The sequence below is a fragment of the Leucoraja erinacea genome, chromosome 7, assembly GCF_028641065.1.
Source record: "Leucoraja erinacea ecotype New England chromosome 7, Leri_hhj_1, whole genome shotgun sequence".
Taxonomy (NCBI): domain Eukaryota; kingdom Metazoa; phylum Chordata; class Chondrichthyes; order Rajiformes; family Rajidae; genus Leucoraja; species Leucoraja erinaceus.
The window spans coordinates 38313449-38339596 of record NC_073383.1 but is presented as its reverse complement, the minus strand read 5'-3'; the positions used below and the strand labels follow the sequence as shown (position 1 = coordinate 38339596).

Here is a 26148-nt window from a genome sequence, read left to right as displayed (position 1 = left end):
TACCTGCATCTTGGAGGCCGAAGGTTAGGTTGTTAGCCAAGAAGGATAGACTTGGCTATCCCTCAGTACAATTCAGCAACATCAAGAACGATATTGCTGTACTGAGGGCCAGACAAGTCTATCCCTCATCTATAGATCAGTCTATAGATGCTGCTGCACCCGCTGAGTTTCTCCAGCTTTTCTGTGTAACCTAAGTCTATCCCTCATTGCTGGCAGATGATAGGAAGCGGCTGTAAATTTTGAAGTGGCTGTAAAAGGACAGCGCCTCTGGGGGGGGGGGGGGGGGGGGGGAAGGAAGAGAGTTCCTTTCACAGCATGTGGGAAGTTGGCCCGGGAAGGGAAGTAGCTCGGATGGCTGTGAGTGGCCGGCGGGACCGGACAGCGGAACTGGCCGCCACCTCGACGCCTTCTGCCGGCCCGCCAGCCACAGTGTCCTTCCGCACAGGCGCAACCGGTGGAGGTGGTGGTTAGTCGGTGGCTACTGGGCGGAAGGCTGGCTGCTCCGTCCCGCGACCTGGACACTACAGCCAGTCCCAGAGCACGCAGGTGATGTTGCCAACCCCTGGACTAAACCAAACCCTTGACCCTGTCCCGCCGTCCTTTTTTCAAAATGTAGCAATTTCATTGCCGGGAAACACAGTATATATTTATTTTCTCTACCTTACCTTTCACCACACAAACTTTTTTGCCTCAAATCTTTACCCATCACCACTTTGAAACTAGCTATAGACGTGTGTGTGTGTGTGTGTGTGTGTGTGTTGCCCTTTCATCATATTCCTCATTCGGCAGAAACAATTCCCCAATTCCCCTCTGGACCGTTTACTTTTAAACTGCATTATTATTTAATGTAAATTCAGTAGACAGACTATCTGGTTATTAAGCACAGAACGCTGGAAGAACTTAGCGGGTGACGCAGTGTCTTTTGAGGGAAAAGCTGTAAGTCAACACTTTGGATCGAGAGCAGTAAATGAAAGCACAGGAGATTGCAAATGCTGAAATTTGGACCAAACAAATGGAGAGCTGGTGGAAGAATGAAGAGGAGTAGGCAGCATCTGTGGAGGGAAATGGGCAGTTTTGGGTCAGGACCTCCACAGGTGCTGCTCAACTCACTTTCTTTCAACATTTCTGTTTTGTAATCCAGATTTCAGCAACTGTACTATCTTGTCTTCACACTATCTGTTCTTATAAGAAGAACAACATTCTTGTGGGGCTTGAACCTAAAACATTAACTATTTCTCTATCCAGCATAACCTCTGCCTGCTGATTAGATGAGAAGCATGATGTTTCCCCTGTTATGGGGTTTCTAGAACTGCGGGGGGGGGGGGGGGGTCACAGACACAGACAAAAGGGTCAGCCATTCAGGATTTAGTTGAAAAGAAATACCTTTGCTCAGAGCGTTGTGAATCTTTTTAATTCTCTACACAAGAAGATGGAGGCTGTTGATAAATGTATTCAGGGCAGAGCTTGATAGGATCTTGTACATATTAAGAGAATGGAGGTTATGAAGTTAGTGCAGGAACATAGCACTGATATAAAAGGTGATCTAATTGAATTGAATTGGGAGGCAGGCATGAGAGGCCAAATGGCCTACACCTGATTTGTTTTTCCTGCTAGAAATCTGAAAAAAGCAGTAGGTGCTGGAAACACAGGTCAGAAAGAATGAGGTGGTTTTAATCCTGTTTCTTATGATTTGCTGCTGTCAAAAATTAATGTGTCATGTTATTTTGTCCCTCTGATAACTAGTCCAAACAGGTTGAGTCATGGAAATAGGTTGGAGGTTAGGAATCCTGCCCTGAGAATCACACTGTGTGCTGCTTGCAAGTATTTTCCAGACAGGGTGAAGAGGCCTTTGACTGGGGATGGAGTACTTCACCCAGTTATGTCTACTTTGGAGAATAGCTTTCCTAGTTTGGCATGGCCTTTAGGTGTAAAGCCAGGACAAGCCCGATAACAGCTTTGTGGAGATGGGATTGGGAGCACAACAAAATAGCTGATGGTGCCCACCGCTGTCCAGCAAGTTATTTGGCCATGTCTTAAACCACCATTTCTCGGGCGTCTCCAAGCTGCTCCTGGGACGCGAGTGGCGTGAGGGTAACCACCTCTTTACCTGAGAATCTGCCCTTCCTACAGAGCGAAGCGGAACGAAGGTGGAGATGGGGGAAAACAACAAGGTGACCATCAGCTGGAACACCCCACCTGTTGCACCAGTTAATGGTTACAGGATCACTGGCGTACCGTTGAACGGGAATGGCCAGGAGTTAACTTGGACTGCAACATCAGGTAAGTCTCCAGTCTGCTCGACCACGAACTATTGGGGGGTGAGGGTGTCGGGTTTGTTAGTGTGACTCATGCCATTTGTCTGCCGTTTATATCTGCTTCATGTTTTTAAGTGGCTTTTTGTTGTTACCCCTACAAGGGTCACTTCTTCATGAGTGGAGGTAAAGGAACTGATGCATGGAAAGGCTTGGGGAATGGCTTGTGCTTTTTTATTCCTATTTTAGGACCCCTCAGTCTGGCAGGAAGCAAAAGGGAGCCGTAGACAAGTTATACATTAATTCAATGTAAGAGGCCAGACTGGTAAGCCTGGTGAACTCATGGCATGGATAGGCCCATGGAACTGGCTGAGGGAGGACACGCCTGGCAGATCTCTGATTCTGGTACAAATGCTGCAGGAGGGGTAGAGGTGGAGGAGTTATGTTTTTGATCAAGGAGTACATCACAGTGGTAATTAGACAGGATATGCATGGAGCATTTTCCAATTAGGCTATGCGGGTGGAACTGAAAAATAAGGGAATGATCCTTTGATGAGATTGTATCAGAGCCCCCACCCACCACGAATAGGAGCAGGAGTTAGTGGAATAAATATGTAGGGAGGTCACAGATAGTGCAAGAATAATAGGATTGTAATAGTGACAGTTTTAACCTTCCAAAGATTGGCTTGGGTTGCCACAGTGCTAAGGGCTTGGGTGAGGACGAATTTGTTACATGAAAGGTTTGGAGGGATGTGGGTTTAAATTGGCTGGTCAACTTGGTTGGCATGGATGGGTTGGGCCTGAATATTCTATTCCCAAATGGACTGGGATGGCGGAAGAAACTTACTGGACAAGTTCTGACATGCCAATAATCTGTCCCCCGCACACACTGTTGATCCAGACCTAGAAGATTTTCCAAAATACTGGAGGTTACTCATTACCCCAACACACTTTTTTTAACGTGTACTTATAATAAACTTTTCTTTGAAACAAGTAAGTTTAGTTTAAAGTCTTAAACCACAGGGCTTGGTGAGTTAAAAGGGAGTGTGGCGAAGGGTTGAAATATTAAAAGCGAACAAGGAAAACGGAGGCCCGTAAATTTAAAAGGATAAATGGGAAATGGGGCACGATGATAGGAAATGGGGCCTGCTGGGTTAAAGCAGGCATGAAGAATGAGGGTGAAGAGTGTTTGACGATTGGAAAAGAGGCTGTCTGATGGAGGTGGGACAGTATGAGAGAGCTGATCATTTGTTGTCCTACGGATTAACTCCAGTCAGAAAAGGCAGCCAAAATATGGCAGCTCCTGACAGAAGGGGAATTAAGGGAAATGGTTTGCTCTGGAACTTATAATAGGTCGTGGCATGAACACCGAGAAGTACAATGGAATTTTCAGACGGAATGTCACCTTTCTATGATGTCTACTTTCAGGTCAGAAACACGTCACTCTCGATGGCATGTCGCCAATGGTCGAGTACTTGATCAGTGTGTACGCTCTGGGAGAGCATGGGGAGAGCACACCCCTCACTGTGTCAACAGTCACCGGTAGGTGCTTTGGAAAGTGTGCGATACTGAGCATGGTGGGAGTGTTACAAAGCACCCAAGTGATTGGGTCAACTGAACATTGCAGACAGCCCCTTTGGAGATCCTTGACTAGCCATGGTTGATAAGTGTCTTAAGCAGTCTCTCTCTCTCTCTCTCTCTCTTTCTCTCTCTCTCTCTCTCTCTCTCTCTCTCTCCTCTCTCTCTCTCCCCTCCCTCCCCCTCTCTCTCTCTCTCTCTCTCCCTCTCTCCCCTCTCCCCCTCTCCCCCTCTCTCTCTCCCTCCCCCCCTCCCCCCCCTCTCCCCCCCCCCCCCCCCCCCCCCCCCCCCCCCCCCCCCCCCCCCCTCCCCCCCTCCCCCCCTCCCCCCCCCCCCCCCTCCTCTCCCCCCCCTCCCCCCCCCCCTCCTCCTCTCCCCCCCCCCCCTCTCCTCTCTCTCTCCTCTCTCTCCATTTCGGCTTCACCTTTGATCAGCGGGAGTGGGCTTGGCAGACTAGGAATTAACAGATGGGCGTTAGCTGGGATCCAATGCCAGAGGGGAGTGTGCAGGAGAGTACAGAACCTCTAATGTTGAAGCCCTGGTTCCTGTCAGGGGACCCTGGTCCCTACGATGCAGCGAGAAGTTGATCGCAAAGCCCTTCCTTGACCCTAGAATTCAGCCTGGTTCCTGGCAGGTTGAGTCTAGTCCCTACTGGAGAGGCCAGGTTGCTGGTGATGTGGAGTTGGCCTCACTGAAATCTAAACTAGACACTGATTGAGATCGGTGAGAGCCTGCCCTTTTGGTGTTCCATGTTCTCAAACGTGAAAGGAGATCCAGTATTTTACACCCAACTGCTGTTATCCTGCCAGATATTTGGTTGCCTATTGAGGTTTCCTGGCACTTTGCTTTGCTTTAAAAAGGCGCTTTTACATCAGACCCTCCCCGAACAAGTCTAGCACTGGCTTTCAGATGGACTGCAGGGTCGAAGTCCTCCCTTCCATTGATCAGCTGTGTAGACACATTGCTGCAGTCTTACTGCCCCTGGGTAGCTGTACAAGGTTGTGCCTAGCAAATTTTGATGTGGAATGCCAATGCTTTGCAGAGAAGGGGAAAACAACTGTGCAGGATTGGTCTGTAACTGTTTGGGATGGGGTGGGCACTGGAAAGGGCTGCCTCATAATCACAACAATATTCCTGTTGAATTTTGGGTGGTCTCTTTCCTCGAGGCATGATCCAGCCCCGGCACAAACTATGCAGAGCATCCCTAGGTCGAAGGCAGCCGGTCAAGAGAAGACGTTTACACAATTTGTGTTGCTTCCTCTTATTTCTCACCTGGCAGTCCACGCCAACCACTGCCCTTTATGGATGTAGAGGAGGATTCCATGCATCTGCAGTGGGAGAATCCGGATGGCAAGGTCATTCCCTACAAAGTAATCTACTTCAATCCTGTGGATGGAGAATGTATAATCACACCCACCTCCTACTCCAAGGATAACTCCATCCAGCTGACTGGCTTGCACCCAGGCACGGAGTACACAGTGCGGGTGTACAGTGCAACTGGAGACCAGAACATCCCCATTTTCATGCTACAGATTGGCATCCACAGCTGATGATCTGTAAACAACTGATGGTGAAACTAGTGTTCTCAAATTAGCTGCCCATGACCTGTAGCACAGGGATGAGTGCACATCAGAAGTCTTTTGTTGGTTAGAAAGCACTTGTGCTTCATAATGTTGCTCAGGTGAGGAATAAATGTAACTCCCTTTCTTTCTTACCTTGCAGCCATTCCAGCACCAACCGATCTTGAGTTTATGCAAGTCACTCCAACAAGTATGACGATAAGCTGGCATGCTCCTGCTGACCCAGTGACTGGTTATATTGTGATAGTGAGTCCAAGGGAGGTGACAGGTCCAATCCAGAAACTGACCTTCGGCCCAGATATCACCAGCGCCACACTCTCTGGCCTCATGGTAATTCCACCCAATCCCTGCAAAGACCATTGTTGATTTGTTGTATCAAAAGTCCTGTTCCATTCTGTGTCATTGCTATGGACTCACCTGCATAATCTTATTTTTAAACGCAGGTTGCGACGAAGTACAACATTATGGTTTACTCCGTCAAAGATACATTGACGAGTAATGCCTTGCAGGGAATCAAAGCAACACTAGACGGTGAGTCATCTACTTGAATGAATGAATCTCTTTATGGTACACTTGAATGAATGAATCTCACATGGTACAACGAAATTTAAAAGTCAATCCCACGGTGCGATTCACAAGAGCAATTTTAAATATATAACATAAGGTAAAAATACATACATATAAAAAAAATTAAAAAATTACAGATAAATAACAATAGCAACTGAGGTAGAGCCATTCAGTTGAATGTGAGTGTTATTTCTTATTTTGCATTGTTAAGTTCACATATGGCTATGGGATAGAAGCTGTCTCTAAGTCTGTTTGTGCGAGTTTTGAAAGACCTGTACCATCTGCCAGAGGGCAGCAGGTGGAACAGGTTGTGTCCAGGGTGGGAAGGGTCCTTCAGGATGTTGGCTGTCCTGCCAAGGCAGCGAGAGCTGAAGATGTCCTTCAGGGAGGGCAGTGGGCAGCCAGTGATTTTTTGTGCGGTGTTGATGACCCTTTGAAGGGCTCTCCTGTCCGCTGCAGAGCAGCTGGCATACCATGTGGTTATACAGTACGCCAGCACACTCTCGATGGAGCAGCGGTAGAAGGACACCAGCAGCTTCTCCTCCAGGTTGTTTTTCCTGAGGATCCTCAGAAAGTAGAGTCGCTGCTGGGCCTTCTTGACTGCTGTGGTGGTGTTTGTAGTCCAGGAGAGATCCTCCGTAATTTGTGTGCCCAGGAATCTGAAGTCTGAGACCCTTTCCACACAGTCCCCATTGATGAATAGGGGTTTGAGGGCTGCACTGTTCTTACGAAAGTCTATGATAATTTCCTTTGTTTTTGTGGTGTTTAGGATGAGGTTGTTGTCTGAACACCACGCTGCCTGTCTTTGGACTTCCTCCCTGTAGGCTGTCTCATCTCCTCCTGAGATACGTCCAACCACAGTCGTGTCGTCCGCAAACTTGACGACGGTGTTGGTGGAGTGGGCGGGGGCACAATCGTGGGTGTAGAGGAGTGGGCTCAACACACAGCCCTGTGGGGAGCCAGTGCTGAGTGTGATAGGGGTGGAGAGGTGATGGCCCAATCCTACGGTCTGGGGGCGGTTAGACAGAAAGTCCTTGATCCAGAGGCAGATGGGTTGGGAGAGTCCTAAATCCATGAGTTTGGTGACCAGTCTGCTGGGGATGATAGTATTGAAAGCGGAGCTAAAGTCAATGAAAAGCATCCTCACATAGCTCCCCTTGTGTTCGAGGTGGGTCAGTGCAGTGTGAAGAGCAGTGGCGATGGCATCCTCAGTGGACCTATTTGCTCTGTAGGCAAACTGGTGTGGATCGAAGGTGGGCGGGAGGCTGGCTTTGATGTGCTGCTGGCCCAGCCTCTCGAAATACTTCATGATGACTGGTGTGAGAGCGACCGGTCGATAGTCGTTAAGGCCGCTGATAACAGGCTTTTTTGGTAGTGCGATGATTGTGGCAGACTTCAGGCACGGTGGGATGATGGATTTGGACAGGGACAGGTTGAAGATTTTCGTGAAGACCTCGGAGAGCTGGTCTGCACGTTCCTTCAGAACCCTTCCTGTCACGCCATCCGGGCCGGCAGCCTTCCTAGGGTTCACCGCCCTGAGCACCCGCCTCACTTCATGCTCCTGCACAGTGAGGGTGTAGTTGTTGTTGTTAGGGGCTGGTGGGAGAATGGTGATGGACTCTTCTGGTTCTGCCTCGAAGCGAGCAAAGAAGCAGTTCAGCTCCTCTGCCAGTGAGGCATCGCCGTCGGCCGTCGTGCTGTTGCTGGGCTTGTAGTTGGTGATGTGCTGGATGCCCTGCCACACCCGCCGTGGATCGTTGTTGTTAAAGTGGTCCTCTATCTTCCTCTTGTGGGCCGCTTTGGCATCCCTGATGCCTTTCTTCAGGTTGGCTCTAGCAGCGCTGTACAGGGCTCTGTCGCCAGACCTGAAGGCGGTGTTGCGGTCCTTGAGGAGAGTTTGGACCTCTTTAGGCATCCACGGCTTCTGGTTGGGATACACCCAGATGAGTTTGTCGACGGTGACGTTGTCAACACAGTTCTGGATGTAAAAGAGTACCGTGGATGTGTACTCCTCCAAGTCCTGATTTCCAAAAATGTCCCAGTTTGTCCTTTCAAAGCAGTCCTGTAGCTGTGAGGAAGCTCCTTCAGGCCAAGTTTTAACAGTCCTGGTGGTGGGTTGAGCTTTTCTCCTGAGGGGGGTGTATGCTGGTGCTAAGTGAATGGATAGGTGATCCGACTGGCCTAAGTGTGGTAGTGGTGTGGCTCTAAACCCCTTCTTGATGTTTGAGTAGGCCTTGCCTAATGTATTTTCTTCCCTGGTTGCACATTTGATGTGTTGTTCAAACTTGGGGAGAACTGATTTTAAGTCTGCGTGATTGAAACCACCAGCTATGATATGGGCTGCTTTGGGGTAGGTGTTCTCTTGTTTGCTGATAGCGCTATGGAGGTAGCTAGAGTTTTTTTTTGTTTTTTGTTTTTTTTTTGTTTATTTTATTAGAAGTTAATACAGCACAAAACAGTACAGTGGAACCTAATTTTAGGTGCCAACTGTGTAATACCGTAATCCATTCTATGTACAACCTCTAGTTTTATGTTATAAGAAGGAAGTAAGCAGGACAAGAAAAAGAAAGCAATAGAAAGAGGAAAAAGTGGAAAAATAGATGGTAGAGAGTAGAAAAACGTGAGGTGTGTATATGAAAAATAAAAAAGGAAGAGAGAAAGTGGAAAGAAGCAATAGAAGAGAAGGCCCCTTAAAAGAGAATTTTTCAAATCTGTATTCAGAGATGTAGATTTATCCGCGTCATGAACTGAAATCAGCAATCTTTACGGTACCGCTGCATCACATGATTCCAAAAAGTCGATGAAAGGAGACCAACTCCTTAAGAATTGGTCATATTTATCTATTAGTCGGCGTGCTATGTCCATCATATTCCTAATCCACATTTTAACAGTTGGTGTGGTTGTATTTTTCCAAAATTTAAGTATCAATTTCTTTCCAATTATTAACCCATAATTAAAAAAAACATTTTGATCTTTATTTAAATTGGTATCTTCTCCTATTATTCCAAATATAATCCATTCCGTTTTGGGTTCTATTCTTGACTTGAAAAGCTTTGTAAATATATCAAATATATCACTCCAAAATTTATTCAACTTTGTACAGTAGCCTAGGGTTATGCTAGCATTAGCATCTGGTGGGATATAGACAGCTGTAACTATGACCACGGTAAACTCACGTGGAAGGTAGAAAGGCCTGCATCTAACTATCAGGTACCCCAAATCAGCAGAACAGTGTCTGTCTATGATTGTGGTATTTGTGCACCAGTTGTTGTGAACGTAGATGCATAACCCCCCTCCTTTGGTCTTACCGGAGTCTTTGTTTCTATCCCAGCGAAATGCTGTGCGGCCTGCTAGCTCAATGGCTCCGTCCGGTACAAGTGCGTGTAGCCACGTCTCTGTTATTAGCAGAATGCAACTGTTCGCGATGAATTTGTTTGCGGTGACCTGTAGTCTTAGTTCGTCCATTTTGTTGGTGATGGATCTGGCATTGGTGAGAATGATGCTGGGTAGCGGTGGTTTATGTGGTTGTTGCCTTAGCCTAGCGAGTAGTCCGATCCGGCGACCACGCTTTTGCTTCCTGTGCCTCCTCCGTCTCCGGCGTTTGCTGGGGCCGACAACAATCCACGGAGAGCCCGGTGTCCTGGCTATCTCCTCCGGTATGTTGCGTGAGTGCAGAAAAACGCACTTAACTGCCTGTTTACACTGTAATCCGATAATCAGAAGATCCTGTCGGATGAAGGTGAGATTCGCACGACAAAACATATCTTTGTCAAACAGACATACAAACAAAAACAAACAAAAAAAGCACTGAATGGGAGAGATTCGAGCCGCTGCGGCTGTGCGCGCCGCCATCTTGGATCCCTCCTCATCCTAACTCCTGCTTATGTCCACGGAACCTTACCTCCAATTCCACTCTTCTTCCCACTGCCTTTTCTCATTGTCTTGTGAAACTCTCAGCCTCCAGGACTTGACTGTTACCTGCTGGTTTATACCCTCAATAACCTTGAGGATGCCCTCATGTCTCCCCAAACCTCAAATCTCTGCTACCCACTCCAGCTTGCCGCCCTCCTCCAACTTTGGCCTCTTGTATATCCATGATTTCTGTCATTCGACTTGTTTGGCATCAATGCCTTTGGTTGCCATGGTTCTCAAACTGCCCCATCACTCATCTAAGAACCGCAGCAAAAACATCTACATCTACTCGTCCATGCCCCCGGCCACCTCCCATTGTGCATGAATCAGCATGTCCGCTAACAACTCACTGAGGGCTTAACCATGTACCTGACAGCTGATGTTCTACCCATGTTCCAGGCGTTAGTGCACCGCGCCAACTCAGCGTGCCCAGAGTGACGGAGAATACCATCACCCTTCAATGGCGCACCAAGGCAGAACCTATCACTGGCTTCCAGATCAACACTGTGCCTTCTCTCATCGGTGGCACCATCCAGAGGACCGTGGGACCCAACACTCGCACCTACACCATCACAGGTAAAGCCCACTACATCTGCTGTTGCCTTCAGGTTAAGTAATTCAGTTCGTAATACTTCCAGCACCTTTTACCAGACACGCCTCATAGACAGATGCAGCACACACGGAGATTGTTTGGTCCATCTTGATGCTAGCTCTTGGAAAGTGTCCTCCATTCATCCTGCTCTTTATCGCACTCCCCTCAAAGATTTATCCTTTTTTCTTGTAGATGTTACTACAGCTTCATCCTTGATTTCACAAAAGGAAGGTGTACCAGGAAACAGTTAAATTATTTTTTTTTGCGTCAGGAAGGACATTTTGATTAGCATTTGAGTAGCATTTTGATAACGTGAGTTTCTATTCATGGAGATTGGCATGCTATTCATTACAGTGAAAGTGAACTCTATGGAAGACATACTCCAAGGAGTCCAAGGCATTTGAGTGAAAATGTGTGAATCAAGGAATTAATGTATTGAAATGTCTTCCATTGGCATTTCATATTTTCCATTTTAGCTCATGACAATGTGTAAAAAAATCTTCTCTCTTATTTATATTGCTACTTACCACCAAAGATCTTATAGCAGAGCAAGATGGCCTGCTCCTACACAAAACACGTAGTACGGTCATGGGCAGATTCATGGGTGATTATAGGACCCATTTTAGCAACCATCTTGTTCCGCCATCTTGCTTCGGGCCAAGGATCGGATCTTTCCTTCCGCCTCCGCTCCTGTATCTTCGCAAGTCTTTGACTTGGGCGGGGAGAGGGGGGTGCGTGGCCCGGGGCAGCGGGGAGAGGGGGGTGCGCGGCCCGGGGCAGTTGGGAGAGGGGGAGCGCGGCCCGGGGCAGCGGGGAGAGAGGAGGGGAATAGTGCAAGTGGGGTAGTGGTGGCGCAGGAGGGTTGGGTAGGGCCGGGGGAGGGAGAGAGCAAAGATCTTATAGCGGAGCTCCGCTATAAGATCTTTGGGATCTGCCGGGGTGCAGAGAGCATGGGGAGAGTTGTGGGGTTGGGGGCTGGTGGGTTAAGGGACTACAGCATAGGAGAGGGGGAGATATTGTAGTGTGCGGGGGGGGGAGGCGAGGGAGTGCTGGGAGGTGAGGGGTGGGATAGGGCCGAGTGTGTGTGAAGTTGTGGGGAGGTTTACAATGTTTATTATTTAATGTCCCTGGTCTAGTCTGAAATAAAGTTCATCATTGGAAATAAAAATCAGAAGAAATAGAATTGTGTGTGTTATATGATTATATACAATTGTATTACATTCATGTATGTGTGTTTATAAACATTTTATTCTTTAACAACAATTAACAGAAGTAAGAACTAACAGAATTATGAATCTAACCCTATATCACGCACAAAAACTGTTCTCCCGCAACGTTGATTACCCTGCGAGTCGGTCGGGTCGGGTAGGTTCCGGTTGCTACAAAATCAACTCAAACACAGCTTATGAGCCATTTAAAAAGAAATGATTTAAAAAAACATTAAAAAAGACAATTACCAGTCAAATTTTATTCTTGACAAGAATTAACAGAAGTATGAACTGACAGAATTATGAATCTAACCCTATATCACACACACAAACTGTTCCGCTGCAACGTTGATTACACTGCGGGTCAGGTCAGGTAGGCTCTGGTTACCAAAATGGGCAGGGAAAAAAAATGCCCAGGATCCCCTCCGTAGCGTACTACACGTCAGCCCATTGCATTTCGCAGGAGTAGCCTATCTTGTTCCGCTATAGGATCTTTGCTTACCATAACACTGTTCTCCCAATTACTGACTTGCCATTGGAGTCGGTCACTCCTTGTTTATCATTTTCAATCCTGCAGTAATTTCTACCTTTGTGTTAATCATCAAGCGACCATTTTACTCAAACCTCATTTTATTCTACCCAAATTCCAATCAACTCCGTCACTCACCAGCACTCCAGTGGCCAGTTAACCTATCAACCTGCATGTTTTGGGAAGTGAGAGGAACTGGAGATCCCAGAGAAAACCCCTGCATACACAGGGAGTTTTCCTAAACACTGCAGACCGCACGGGAAGTTGGGATTGAACACAGGCCCCAGACACTGGAAGACAATGGCTCTTCTAGCTGCGCTTCTTCTTGCGTATATGGCGTGCACAGCCTAAAATTGTAGGACAACTTGTTCTATTTGATCTTATTTGATTGTGCACACTAGGTTGATTGCATTCGTCAAAACAGGGCGGACCACGTGAAGGTTACAATCTTCCACCCCTGCACTGCTGTGCTATTGTGTTAAGTCTTTCCTTTGCTCTCTCTCCTTTACGAAATGCAGTTAATGGCCATTTCTTATTCATGATACCCTTCTGCACATATTTGTGTCCTTTCCAAGGCCCCTGGCCCCCTATTCACATGTGGTGGTCTTAGAAAGTAATGTATACCATGAGTTGCGAATTACATGTGCTATGTAACCATGTAACAATTACAGCACGGAAACAGGCCATCCCGGCCCCTCTAGTCCGTGCCGAACACGTATTCTCCCCTAATCCCATCTACCTGCACTCATACCATAACCCTCCATTCCTTTCCCGTCCATATAACTATCCAATTTATTTTTAAATTATAAAATTGAACCTGCCTCCACCATCTTCACTGGAAGCTCATTCCACACAGCTACCACTCTCTGAGTAAAGAAGTTCCCCCTCGTGTTACCCCTAAACTTCCGTCCCTTAATTCTCAAGTCATGTCCTCTTGTTTGAATCTTCCCTACTCTCAGTGGGAAAAGCTTATCCACGTCAACTCTGTCTATCCCTCTCATCATTTTAAAGACCTCTATCAAGTCCCCCCCTTAACCTTCTGCGCTCCAAAGAATAAAGACCTAACTTGTTCAACCTTTCTCTGTAACTTAGTTGCTGAAACCCAGGCAACATTCTAGTAAATCTCCTCTGTACTCTCTCTATTTTGTTGACATCCTTCCTATAATTAGGCAACCAAAATTGTACATCATACTCCAGAATTGGCCTCACCAATGCCTTGTACAATTTTAACATTACATCCCAACTTCTATACTCAATGCTCTGATTTATAAAGGCCACCACACCAAAAGCTTTCTTTACCACCCTATCTACATGAGATTCCACCTTCAGGGAAGTATGCACAGTTATTCCCAGATCCCCTACCATTTACCATGTACATCCTATTTTGATTTGTCCTGCCAAGATGTAGCACCTCACACTTATCAGCATTAACCACCATCTGCCATCTTTCAGTGCACTCTTCCAACTGGCATAAATCTCTCAGTAGACTTTGAAAATCTACTTCATTATCCACAACACCACCTATCTTAGTATCATCTGCATACTTACTAATCCAATTTACCACACCATCATCCAGATCACCATTACTCTCTGGCATCTCCCATTCAGCCACTGTTGAATCCATCTTGCTACTCCACCATTAATACCCAACAATTGAACCTTCTTAACCAACCTTCCATGAGGAACCTTGTCAAAGGCCTTACTGAAGTCCATATATACAACATCCACTGCTTTACCCTCATCAATTTCCCAAGTAACCTCTTCAAAAAATTCAAGATTAGTCAAACATGACCTTCCAGGCACAAATCCATGTTGACTGTTCCTAATCAGACCCTGTTTATCCAGATGCTTATATATATTATCTCTAAGTATCCTTTCCATTAATTTGCCCACCACTGACGTCAAACTAACAGGTCTATAATTGCTGGGTTTACTCTTAGAACCCTTTTTAAACAATGGAACAACATTGTATGTGCTGTTAAACTGACCCCTGATTGGAGGCATTTGAAGAATCTTGTATTTTATTCCCATGATGGTTCTTCATTTCCCCTTGAGCTTGATGGTAAGAATGTTCCTTCCCTTTTCACAGGCCTTCTCCCTGGCACGGAGTACAAAATCAACATCTTCACCCTGAGTGGCAATTCTCGCAGCCCACCTGCCACCATCACAGCCCAAACCGGTGAGGATCCCTCCAGGGCAAGGACCTAATTCTGTTTGCCTTGATGTTGTTCTAGTCATTGAGTTGTAAGCACAGAAACATGCCCTTCAGCTAACCCCGTTCATACTAAACATCCAGCTATACTTATCCATTTAGTCTGTAGCCTTCTTAGCAATTCACATGCTTATTGAAATTATTCTTAAATGCTGTGTGAGTATCTGCCTCCACTGCCCATTCAGGCAGCACATTCCAGATTCCAGTTACTCCCTGTGTGAAAAAAAAATCATCTTCAGATCTCCGAACCCCTAAATTCTCCTGTATCCTTAAAATGGGTAATAGCATTCAATTGTCTACACTGTCGACTGCCCCTCAGGATTGGGTGTGTTTCAGGTTCCCCCAACAGTCTTCTGCAACAAAGAAAACAATCCAAGCCTATACCCAGTCTCTCGTGCAAAATTAAACTCTCCAGACAACATTGTATTTTTTATGAAGTTTTCCTCAATTTGTTTTTAAACTGAATAATGTTAACTCAGGGCAGAACTTTTCCCCAGCAATCCCTAGGTTGTTGTTCTCAGGAGTTGCTAACACTGGACTGCTGATCTCACCTGACTGCTGAATTAAGATGCTGCTGCACCCGCTGAGTTTCTCCAGCTTTTTTGTGTAACCTTCGATTCTCCAGCATCTGCAGTTCCCTCTTAAACACTGGTAAACCATGGCCAGGAGGAGCACTGCAGGAAGACCGCGTTTGAATGGTATCTTAGGGTAATCACCACTCACAGTTAATGCCTCACTCTCTTATAAAGGACCTAATACCTTTTGAGTCTGTGCTTGGAATAATCCCCATCATTTTTATACCCTCCCCCCAACTTGGCTCCCTGTGGGCACTCCTCTCTCACACGCCTTCCCAATTCTTCAGTCCTCCACGCATGTCAGGGACTATTTAAATTGGCTATCCCACTGGTCCTTAGGATGTGGAAGGAGATTAGAGCACCTGGTAGGGGGTAGACCACGCGATCAGAAGGTTAACGATAGGTAGCACTTCTCATCCAGACAGCACCCACGGTCCGGATTGAAAGTAGGTCACTGGAGCGACAACACTGGCTGCTGCGCAACTGTCATTACTGAGGTGTGCCTCATCCGACATAAATATTGCAGCGCTCAGTGGGCTATATTGAAGGGGACAGAGAATGACTCTACACCCATTCATCTATCCCCTCCTTATTTTGATGGTGACTGATCCCTGAAATCAAGGCCTGAGGTGTCGGGACTTCAGCAATAGAGTGCAGCCTGGAGGCCATGCCAGCTGCTCTGTCTGGACAGGAGCTGCCATTCAATATGAGACAGTGGTTGCATGCAGGGAAATGGGATAGGCATCAACATCCGAACAAACTGAATGGAATTAATGTCTACATTGTTTCAACCTTGTACCCTTTAACCCAGTTATTGATTCTCCATCGAAACTCCGATTCATCTCCACGACGCCTGACAGCATCCTGTTCGTATGGCAACGTCCCCGCTCCCGAATTACAGGGTATCACATCACCTACCAACCCAAAGGAGGGCAACTAATGGAGCTCAACCCTCAGCCGCTAACCGTGGCCGAAGAAGCGATTATCACAGGTAAAGGTTGCCCATAAAAAAAATATTGTCCACAATTGGCAATGATGGCTTCTTCAAGGATCCATCAGCTGGCAGAGAACTTTGGCATTCACAGCATGCCCGTCATAAGACTATCTGGACAACTCACAACCATTTTATATGGATAATTCAATGGAATCTTACATTAATCGGCATGCACTAAGCACTTCTCCTGTTTGGCATATCAGTGAGCCTTGTATGGAGAGCAAAATCAACAGTTGAGGTTCAGGGGGAGATGCAATCAAAGGAGAGGAAGTTTCACAAGGGATTTTAATAGAGGAGAGTGGGAACATCTTACTTGCACAGCAAACCATGATCTGGAATGAAATCAGTCTGTTCTAACAGCATAGACAGGTATGAACAGGAGAATTAGATTAATTGGAGAGCTTTTTGAAGAGTAGGCATGTGCGCAGGATAATACTAAGTAATTTATAATAAAAATAATTATGCCGATACACAGTAAATCAAACGGCTTCTGTGGAAAAAGAAATTGAAATAACATTTCTGATTGATTCTTTATCAGATCTGGGAAAGAAAAAAAACGACAGTTGGTGAGGAGGGATGACTGGAATGGAAATATCTCTGAGAGGGCGAGGCTAGAGTTTCTGAATACATTTGTTTAATAAGTTTATAAGGAATGGATAAAGAAAGGGGGAGGGAAAAAGAGGGAAATGCGACAAAAAAATATGGTGAAAGCTATGAAACACAGATCAGAGCTTTAGGAAATGCCCAGCAGATCAATGGGTGTCCGGAGAGAAAGAAAAACAGATATTACAGAATGATTATTGTATGCAGAACTACCCTGTTCTGACACAGAGAACGCAAGTTAGTTGAAGGTGTAGATTGGGAATGCTGCAACTTGTAGAGACGGAAGATGAGATGTTGTACAATGCAGGAGGCATTGATATGCAGGATTGTGTGGGAGTGGGGTGAGGAATTAAACTGACTAGCAAATCGGATGCTCAGGGCTCCTGTGGACTGAACACAGGTGCTCCATACAGTGGTCACCCGAATTGTGTTTGTTTTCTCGCTCATATAAGCACCAAATGTAGTACATTAGATTGAAAGAAGTGCAAATGAACACCAGTTCAAATGGAAGCTGCTCTCATCCATTATGTCCTCTCTGGTCTCCTGCACTGTAATAGGAAGGCCAAGTGCCAGCATGAGAAACAACAACTCATCTTCCAAACTGTTTACAACAAAAGCAAAACTTTGAAGTGACAAAACAAGAAAGTACCATGGATAATATTCCTATATGTGCGGTGCATTTCAACAATCTAAACCAGGGTTTGGCAACCTACGGCCAACGGGCCGCATCCGGCCCGCAGGCGTAAAAGGGCTGTCCCACTGCGGCGACCTAATCCGCGAGTTCAAGCTCGAGGGCACACGCCTGGAAAACCTCGAGCTGGATCGACCGTCCGCGTTGAAATCGCGAGCTTTATCAACCGACCGCACACACACACAAACACATTGCAAAGGCAGGGCCAGGGAAAGCGGGGGAGCACTGTTTGAAAATCACACCCGCGATGAAAAGGAAGGTAAAAGACGGCTGCACAGTGTATGGCAAGTCCTTTAGAGAGCGCGGGGGGGGGGGGGGGGGGGGGGGGGGGGGGGAGGGGGGTTGATGAGGGAAGCGGAGGAGAAGGAGTGGAGACACTTTTAAGAAGTATAATAAAGTTTAGCGGGCATTTTACCTACCGAGTCAGTTTTTCCTGGTCCTGAAAACTCCAATGAGCCAATCAAAATGCCCGGTCAGCAAAGGAGATTGCCTACGGCTGCCCTCGACTGCTTGTAACTAAATAGCGACCCACTCTACTGCACTACGAGTTGAAAATTTTCCGCAACCTAGGTGAGGCAGCGAGTATTCGGGAACTTCACTCGAGCATGAAGGAAAGTTCCAGTGACCTCATAGGACCTCGTGTCGACCATGCTGAAGGTGGAAGACACTCTTCTAAACTCGTAGATTAGGTCGCCGCAGTGGGACAGCACCGTAACACAATACACTCACAACGCTTATCCGAGAGTAATTCTCACACACACACACACAGCCAATTCCATATCACAACACCTGTTGAGTCGCTCTCTCTCCCCGTCTTTACCCTCCCGTCCCCTCATCCATCCTCCCGACCACCTGGAGTAAAAGCACCCCCACTCGGTACCGAGGCATGTGTGAAACTGAAGCGGGCCGAGAGCAGTTTCCTTTGGGAGCCCAGCGGCGGAAAGCAAAGCATCAGCGGGGTCAGTGAGGAATTCTGCTCCGGCCACAGTGTTGTGCTTTAGTTGTTGTTTGTCCTATATCAGGGTGACCAAAGTCTTACATTTTTATTGCGATTTAAAAAAAAACTATCATTAGTTATGGCAATAGATGTGGCCCGCCATCCGCTCACAGACATGGGTCCTGGCTCCTATGCAGAACAAGGTTGCGTCCCCTGACCTAAACTATTACACTTCTTCCCTCGCAATAGGACTGCAGCCGGACACCGAGTACACCATCCACATAAAAGCTTTTCAGAATTTGCTGCAGAGTAAGCAACTGACTGGGAAGAAGAAAACAGGTGAGGGACTACAGTCAGCAAATGGAAGGTTGAAGCAAACCAAGCATCCCTTTTTCCTGTAAATGACCCAAGCATTCAGCATGTTTTTAACTTCATCCTGGCTGCACAAGGCTTTGTTGTAACTTCTCACTGCTTAAAATGTGGCCTTGTTATTTGTAGAGTTTATTCCCTTGAAGGCAAATCGCAAATAGAGTATAACTACTTAGAATTTTATTTTAACTGAAGCCAGATGTTTGGACTTCAGAAAATGCTGTGTTTAATCAGTAATACTTTTTGGCAGCTTTTGGTAAGGTTCTATTTAATAATGATCCATGGTTCCGACTGCCCAGTAGCCATTGGAGAAAAGGGCTGATTTGTTTTCACCGAATGCCTCAAGACAGCAAAGTCAGCCAGTTGACGAGACGGGGTTTAATAGATGCAGGAGTAGGCCATTTGGCCCTTCGAGCCAGCACCGCCATTCAATGTGATCATGACTGATCATCCCCAATCAATACCCCGTTCTTGAAACCTGCCTCCACCGCCCTCTGAGGCAGAGAATTCCACAGACTCACCACTGAGAAAAAGTGTTTCCTCATCTCTGTTCTAAATGGCTTACTCCTTATTCTTAAACTGTGGCCCGTGGTTCTGGACTCCCCCAACATCGGGAACATGTTTCCTGCTAGCGTGTCTGTTTCAATGAGATACCCTCTCATCCTTCTAAACTTCAGAGTATACAAGCCCAGCTGCTCCATTCTCTCAGCATATGACAGTCCCGCCATCCCAGGAATTAACCTTGTAAACCTATGCTGCACTCCCTCAATAGCAAGAATGTCCTTCCTCAAATTAGAGGACCAAAACTGCTAGTACAAACTGTGCTTGGCACTGAAGTGTGGAGAGTGAAGTGTGTAGGGTTTGGGTGCGTGTGCACGCATTTATTTATGTGTGTGCTTGTGGGTGTGCTAATGTGTGAGCATGCATGCAAGTGCTTATACATGTGTGGACTTGTGTGTACATGAGTGTATACACATATGTGTGTGTTTATACACACGTGCATATGGAGGAGGTGTCTGTTTCCTCTCAGGTGTAAACCATTCAGACTCAACTGTTACTTCAACTCGGGTTCAGAATCCTCAAACTGCTCACATGTGAGAATTATGTCACTACACCCAGGACAGTTCAGCAAGGCTCTCTCCTCTTTGTAGGGATGGTAGGAGACATTGTTCTTTATGGAGTCATGGGAAAACTCCACTCAATCCAATTTGTCAATGCTGACCTGATCTAAGCTATAACCATTTGCCTACATTTTTCTCATATCCCTCTAAATATTTCCTATCCATGTACCTATCCAAATGTCTTTTAAATGTTGTTATTGTACCTGTCACAACAGCTTCCTCTGGCAGCTCATCCCTTTTCCCCAACAGCCTCTGTGAAAAAGTTGCCCCTCAGGTTCCTATAAATCTTTCCCCTCTAACCTTAAACCTATGCCCTCTAGTTCTTGATTTTCCTACCCTGGGAAAAAAATTAAGTGGTTTCATTTTATCTTCCTTCTAGATTTTATACTCTTTCATAAAATCACCCCTTAGATTCTTGCCCACCAAGGAATAAAGTCCTATCATGTCTAGTCTCATTATAGCTCAGGCCCTCAAGTTCTGGTGACATGCTAATGGATATTCTCTGCATTCTTTCCAGCTTAATGACATTCTTCCTATGATAGGGTGACCATCTCCCTCAGCAACTCAGCCAAACAATCTGGCTCCAACAGGTCTGTCCCCCCCCCCCCCCCCCCCCCCCCCCCACCCCCCCCCCCACCCCCCTCAACTTGTTAATGTCTCACTACCATGATGGCCTTCCCCCTCAACCTTGTCATTGAGGGTCTCACCTTTGCTGCTCAGTCGCCTGCCTCTCTGCGGGGCTCTCCAGCCCCTAACTAATTCTGCCTTAACTCCCCCTCCTTCAGCTAACTGACTACCTCAACGCATGAGAAAGTTAGATTTGGCTCTAAGGGTGAAAGGAATCAAGGGATATGGGAAAAAAGCAGGAATGGGGTACTGATTTTAGATGATCAGCCATGATCATATTGAATGACTGGCTCGAAGGGCCGAATGACCTACTCCTCCACCTATTGTTCTATGTAACTATTACCATACTTCAGACTGCGCCCTCCCTTCACCGAGATTGCTTCTTCCCCTTCTGCCCACACACAAGGGCGCTTCATCCCACTCCTCAGATGGTCTCCTCTTCACATCCTGCCTCATTCTGCTTCACAAACTAGGTGTTGCCATCATGAGAAGGTATTCCATTCCTTGCACTCTTGTGAAAATATGGCAGTGTGCAACACAGAAACTCAGTCTATTCATAATCCCATCATTCATTTGATACCAAATTTCTCCCTAAAAATATCCTTTGAGATACCATTTGCCATGACAGCCCATTGAAGGGGATGTTCGGACAGACCTGAGACTAAAGCTCCTGCTAAACGAATCTGCCTCATGGCCCAGTGCCTCTGCGATTATTCTTGTAGGGTTACAGCTCTTTTGGCACAACAACTGCCAGATATGTTGGGCGATTCACAACCCTGGAACATTGCACCACAAATTTCTCCTTTGTGTTGTTTATACTAGAGGTGTAGATGGGGCCATTACTGAATAAAAGAAGGATGTGAGTAATTATAACCTGGAACTATGTGGAGACAGAATATATCTGATCTCCAAAGGGAAATTAGAGAAGCATTTGAGACAGAATGACTAGTAGGACAGTAGGGAAAGCGGTGCAAATGTGATTCTACCCAGAGGCTGTAGCCGATGGACTGAATTGCCCTGAGCCATCAAGTTCTTCAACACATCACTTTGTTTCCACCCAATGGTCAAATAAAAAAAGTGTGCGTGGGATTGTACCTGGGTGGGTGTGAGGCTGTGGAAAGATTGGCAAAGCCTTTGTTTAGTGACTCATCTGTGAGGCAGCACTTGAGACAGTACAAGAGTACTGCAATGTGGTATTCCTGCAGATTTACCACAGTGGATAGTGGTCACGGAAGGCACTGAAAGTATTTGGGTTTGGTGAAGCGCGATTGCCAAGAATGTTCTGGTTTCTTGCATTAATTCTTTGTTTCTCGCCCGCAGCTATCGAAACAGGCGACAACTCTCGGAGAAAATGCCATGACACCATCACCAATACCTATTATACAATTGGACAGGAGTTGGAAAAGTTGTCCAAGACTGGATTTAAAGTGGTGTGCACTTGTGCAAGTGGAAGCGATGGAATTGGTCACTTCAGGTGTAACTCACCTAGTGAGTAGTCTGCACCACATTCTCCAATCCTCCCTCCAGATGTCCTGCCCCTTTACACATACATCTCTTGGCAATTTTGAGGCTGATTTTAAATAAACACTAAAATAAAAAGACAGGCGTGTTAGATGGCGCCCACAGCGAGTACAAGCTTTCAGAGTTGACACTTGACATGTGAGCTCACTGTCACAAGGGTAATGCCTTGATTCCTGAGCTCGATCAGGAAGTTGCAACCGTGGCCAAGATCCACTTAAGAATGGAATGAGTTTTCTGGGAATTTAGGATGCACATGATTTACAGTATGTTCACATCTGCTTTCTCCTGATCTTGAGTATATTGAAATGCATCTTGGACATACTGTATATTACTTCATGTAAGGACAGTTATATTAGTCTGTCGAGTGTCCATCAACTCTCCCAGGATACTTTATGCTACCCGCTCGCACAAGGAGCAATTTAAAGTGACCAATTAACCCAGCCAACATCCTGTTTTTGGAAATCTAGTCCAGAGAGGATAGATTTTTTGGGAAAATATAACACCCATGTAACACCCGAGTACCACAAGGAAGCCCATGTAGTCACCGGTTGAGGTCAGGATTGAACTTGGGTCATTAGAACCGAAGCAGGAATACTATCTGCTGCACCACCATGTCACCGCAATGGTGTTTATCTGTGATGGTGTTATAAACCGATGGAGTACAGTAAGATAACCTTTGGCAGGTTCTCCAATAATAATAATAATAATAATGATATATTTTATTATCATTGCACATAAGTACAACGAGATTTGGGTTTGCAGCTTCCATCCGACGTCATAACTTAAATAACTAATAAAATTTAGATTTAGATACCCCGAGAAACATGGTTTGTAAAAATGATGGATATTTGAGAGATCTACCGTATTTCTCGGCAATGAAGACGCTATTTTTTCCCCCAAAATAAGGCACGAAAATTTACCTGCATCTTGGAGGCCGAAGGTTAGGTTGTTAGCCAAGAAGGATAGACTTGGCTATCCCTCAGTACAATTCAGCAACATCAAGAACGATATTGCTGTACTGAGGGACAGACAAGTCTATCCCTCATTGCTGGCAGATGATAGGAAGCGGCTGTAAATTTTGAAGTGGCTGTAAAAGGACAGCGCCTCTGGTGGGGGGGGGGGGGGGGGGGGAAGGTAGAGAGTTCCTTTCACAGCATGTGGGGAGTTGGCCCGGGAAGGGAAGTAGCTCGGATGGCTGTGAGTGGCCGGCGGGACCGGCCAGCGGAACTGGCCGCCACCTCGACGCCTTCTGCCGGCCCGCCAGCCACAGTGTCCTTCCGCACAGGCGCAACCGGTGGAGGTGGTGGTTAGTCGGTAGCTACTGGGCGGAAGGCTGGCTGCTCCGTCCCGCGACCTGGACACTACAGCCAGTCCCAGAGCACGCAGGTGATGTTGCCAACCCCCGGACTAAACCAAACCCTTGACCCTGTCCCGCTGTCCTTTTTTCAAAATGTAGCAATTTCATTGCCGGGAAACACGGTATATATTTATTTTCTCTACCTTACCTTTCACCACACAAACTTTTTTGCCTCAAATCTTTACCCATCACCACTTTGAAACTAGCTATAGACGTGTGTGTGTGTGTGTGTGTGTGTGTGTTGCCCTTTCATCATATTCCTCATTCGGCAGAAACAATTCCCCAATTCCCCTCTGGACCGTTTACTTTTAAACTGCATTATTATTTAATGTAAATTCAGTAGACAGACTATCTGGTTATTAAGCACAGAACGCTGGAAGAACTCAGCGGGTGACACAGTGTCTTTTGAGGGAAAAGCTGTAAGTCAACACTTTGGATCGAGAGCAGTAAATGAAAGCACAGGAGATTGCAAATGCTGAAATTTGGACCAAACAAATGGAGAGCTGGTGGAAGAATGAAGAGGAGTAGGCAGCATCTGTGGAGGGAAATGGGCAGTTTTGGGTCAGGACCTCCACAGGTGCTGCTCAACTCACTTTCTTTCAACATTTCTGTTTTGTAATCCAGATTTCAGCAACTGTACTATCTTGTCTTCACACTATCTGTTCTTATAAGAAGAACAACATTCTTGTGGGGCTTGAACCTAAAACATTAACTATTTCTCTATCCAGCATAACCTCTGCCTGCTGATTAGATGAGAAGCATGATGTTTCCCCTGTTATGGGGTTTCTAGAACTGCGGGGGGGAGGGGGGGGGGGGGGTCACAGACAAAATAAAGGGTCAGCCATTCAGGATTTAGTTGAAAAGAAATACCTTTGCTCAGAGCGTTGTGAATCTTTTTAATTCTCTACACAAGAAGATGGAGGCTGTTGATAAATGTATTCAGGGCAGAGCTTGATAGGATCTTGTACATATTAAGAGAATGGAGGTTATGAAGTTAGTGCAGGAACATAGCACTGATATAAAAGGTGATCTAATTGAATTGAATTGGGAGGCAGGCATGAGAGGCCAAATGGCCTACACCTGATTTGTTTTTCCTGCTAGAAATCTGAAAAAAGCAGTAGGTGCTGGAAACACAGCAGGTCAGAAAGAATGAGGTGGTTTTAATCCTGTTTCTTATGATTTGCTGCTGTCAAAAATTAATGTGTCATGTTATTTTGTCCCTCTGATAACTAGTCCAAACAGGTTGAGTCATGGAAGTAGGTTGGAGGTTAGGAATCCTGCCCTGAGAATCACACTGTGTGCTGCTTGCAAGTATTTTCCAGACAGGGTGAAGAGGCCTTTGACTGGGGATGGAGTAATTCACCCAGTTGTGTCTACTTTGGAGAATAGCTTTCCTAGTTTGGCATGGCTTTTAGGTGTAAAGCCAGGACAAGCCCGATAACAGCTTTGTGGAGATGGGATTGGGAGCACAACAAAATAGCTGATGGTGCCCACCGCTGTCCAGCAAGTTATTTGGCCATGTCTTAAACCACCATTTCTCGGGCGTCTCCAAGCTGCTCCTGGGACGCGAGTGGAGTGAGGGTAACCACCTCTTTACCTGAGAATCTGCCCTTCCTACAGAGCGAAACGGAACGAAGGTGGAGATGGGGGAAAACAACAAGGTGACCATCAGCTGGAACACCCCACCTGTTGCACCAGTTAATGGTTACAGGATCACCGGCGTACCGTTGAACGGGAATGGCCAGGAGTTAACTTGGACTGCAACATCAGGTATGTCTCCAGTCTGCTCGACCGCGAACTATTGGGGGGTGAGGGTGTCGGGTTTGTTAGTGTGACTCATGCCATTTGTCTGCCGTTTATATCTGCTTCATGTTTTTAAGTGGCTTTTTGTTGTTACCCCTACAAGGGTCACTTCTTCATGAGTGGAGGTAAAGGAACTGATGCATGGAAAGGCTTGGGGAATGGCTTGTGCTTTTTTATTCCTATTTTAGGACCCCTCAGTCTGGCAGGAACCAAAAGGGAGCCGCAGATCTCTGATTCTGGTACAAATGCTGCAGGAGGGGTAGAGGTGGAGGAGTTATGTTTTTGATCAAGGAGTACATCACAGTGGTAATTAGACAGGATATGCATGGAGCATTTTCCAATTAGGCTATGCGGGTGGAACTGAAAAATAAGGGAATGATCCTTTGATGAGATTGTATCAGAGCCCCCACCCACCACGAATAGGAGCAGGAGTTAGTGGAATAAATATGTAGGGAGGTCACAGATAGTGCAAGAATAATAGGATTGTAATAGTGAGTTTTAACCTTCCAAAGATTGGCTTGGGTTGCCACAGTGCTAAGGGCTTGGGTGAGGACGAATTTGTTACATGAAAGGTTTGGAGGGATGTGGGTTTAAATTGGCTGGTCAACTTGGTTGGCATGGATGGGTTGGGCCTGAATATTCTATTCCCAAATGGACTGGGATGGTGGAAGAAACTTACTGGACAAGTTCTGACATGCCAATAATCTGTCCCCCGCACACACTGTTGATCCAGACCTAGAAGATTTTCCAAAATACTGGAGGTTACTCATTACCCCAACACACTTTTTTTAACGTATACTTACAATAAACTTTTCTTTGAAACAAGTAAGTTTAGTTTAAAGTCTTAAACCACAGGGCTTGGTGAGTTAAAAGGGAGTGTGGCGAAGGGTTGAAATATTAAAAACGAACAAGGAAAACGGAGGCCCGTAAATTTAAAAGGATAAATGGGAAATGGGGCACGATGATAGGAAATGGGGCCTGCTGGGTTAAAGCAGGCATGAAGAATGAGGGTGAAGAGTGTTTGACGATTGGAAAAGAGGCTGTCTGATGGAGTTGGGACAGTATGAGAGCTGATCATTTGATGTCCTACGGATTAAGTCCAGTCAGAAAAGGCAGCCAG

At 46.2% G+C, this 26148-nt stretch overlaps 1 protein-coding gene across 3 annotated transcripts in view; it reads left to right on the top strand.

Annotated features, from left to right (window-relative positions):
* LOC129698895 (fibronectin-like) overlaps window positions 1-26148 on the top strand; it is a 104378-nt gene that overhangs the window by 65588 nt on the left and 12642 nt on the right. For all 3 annotated transcript variants that reach the window (XM_055638310.1, XM_055638309.1, XM_055638311.1), the window contains 10 exons: window positions 2131-2280; window positions 3681-3794; window positions 5553-5740; window positions 5854-5941; window positions 10289-10465; window positions 14308-14397; window positions 15817-15996; window positions 18480-18569; window positions 21668-21835; window positions 24846-24995. In XM_055638310.1, coding sequence (XP_055494285.1) covers window positions 2131-2280; window positions 3681-3794; window positions 5553-5740; window positions 5854-5941; window positions 10289-10465; window positions 14308-14397; window positions 15817-15996; window positions 18480-18569; window positions 21668-21835; window positions 24846-24995 — 1395 coding nt within the window. The remainder of the gene's footprint in view (window positions 1-2130; window positions 2281-3680; window positions 3795-5552; window positions 5741-5853; window positions 5942-10288; window positions 10466-14307; window positions 14398-15816; window positions 15997-18479; window positions 18570-21667; window positions 21836-24845; window positions 24996-26148) is intronic.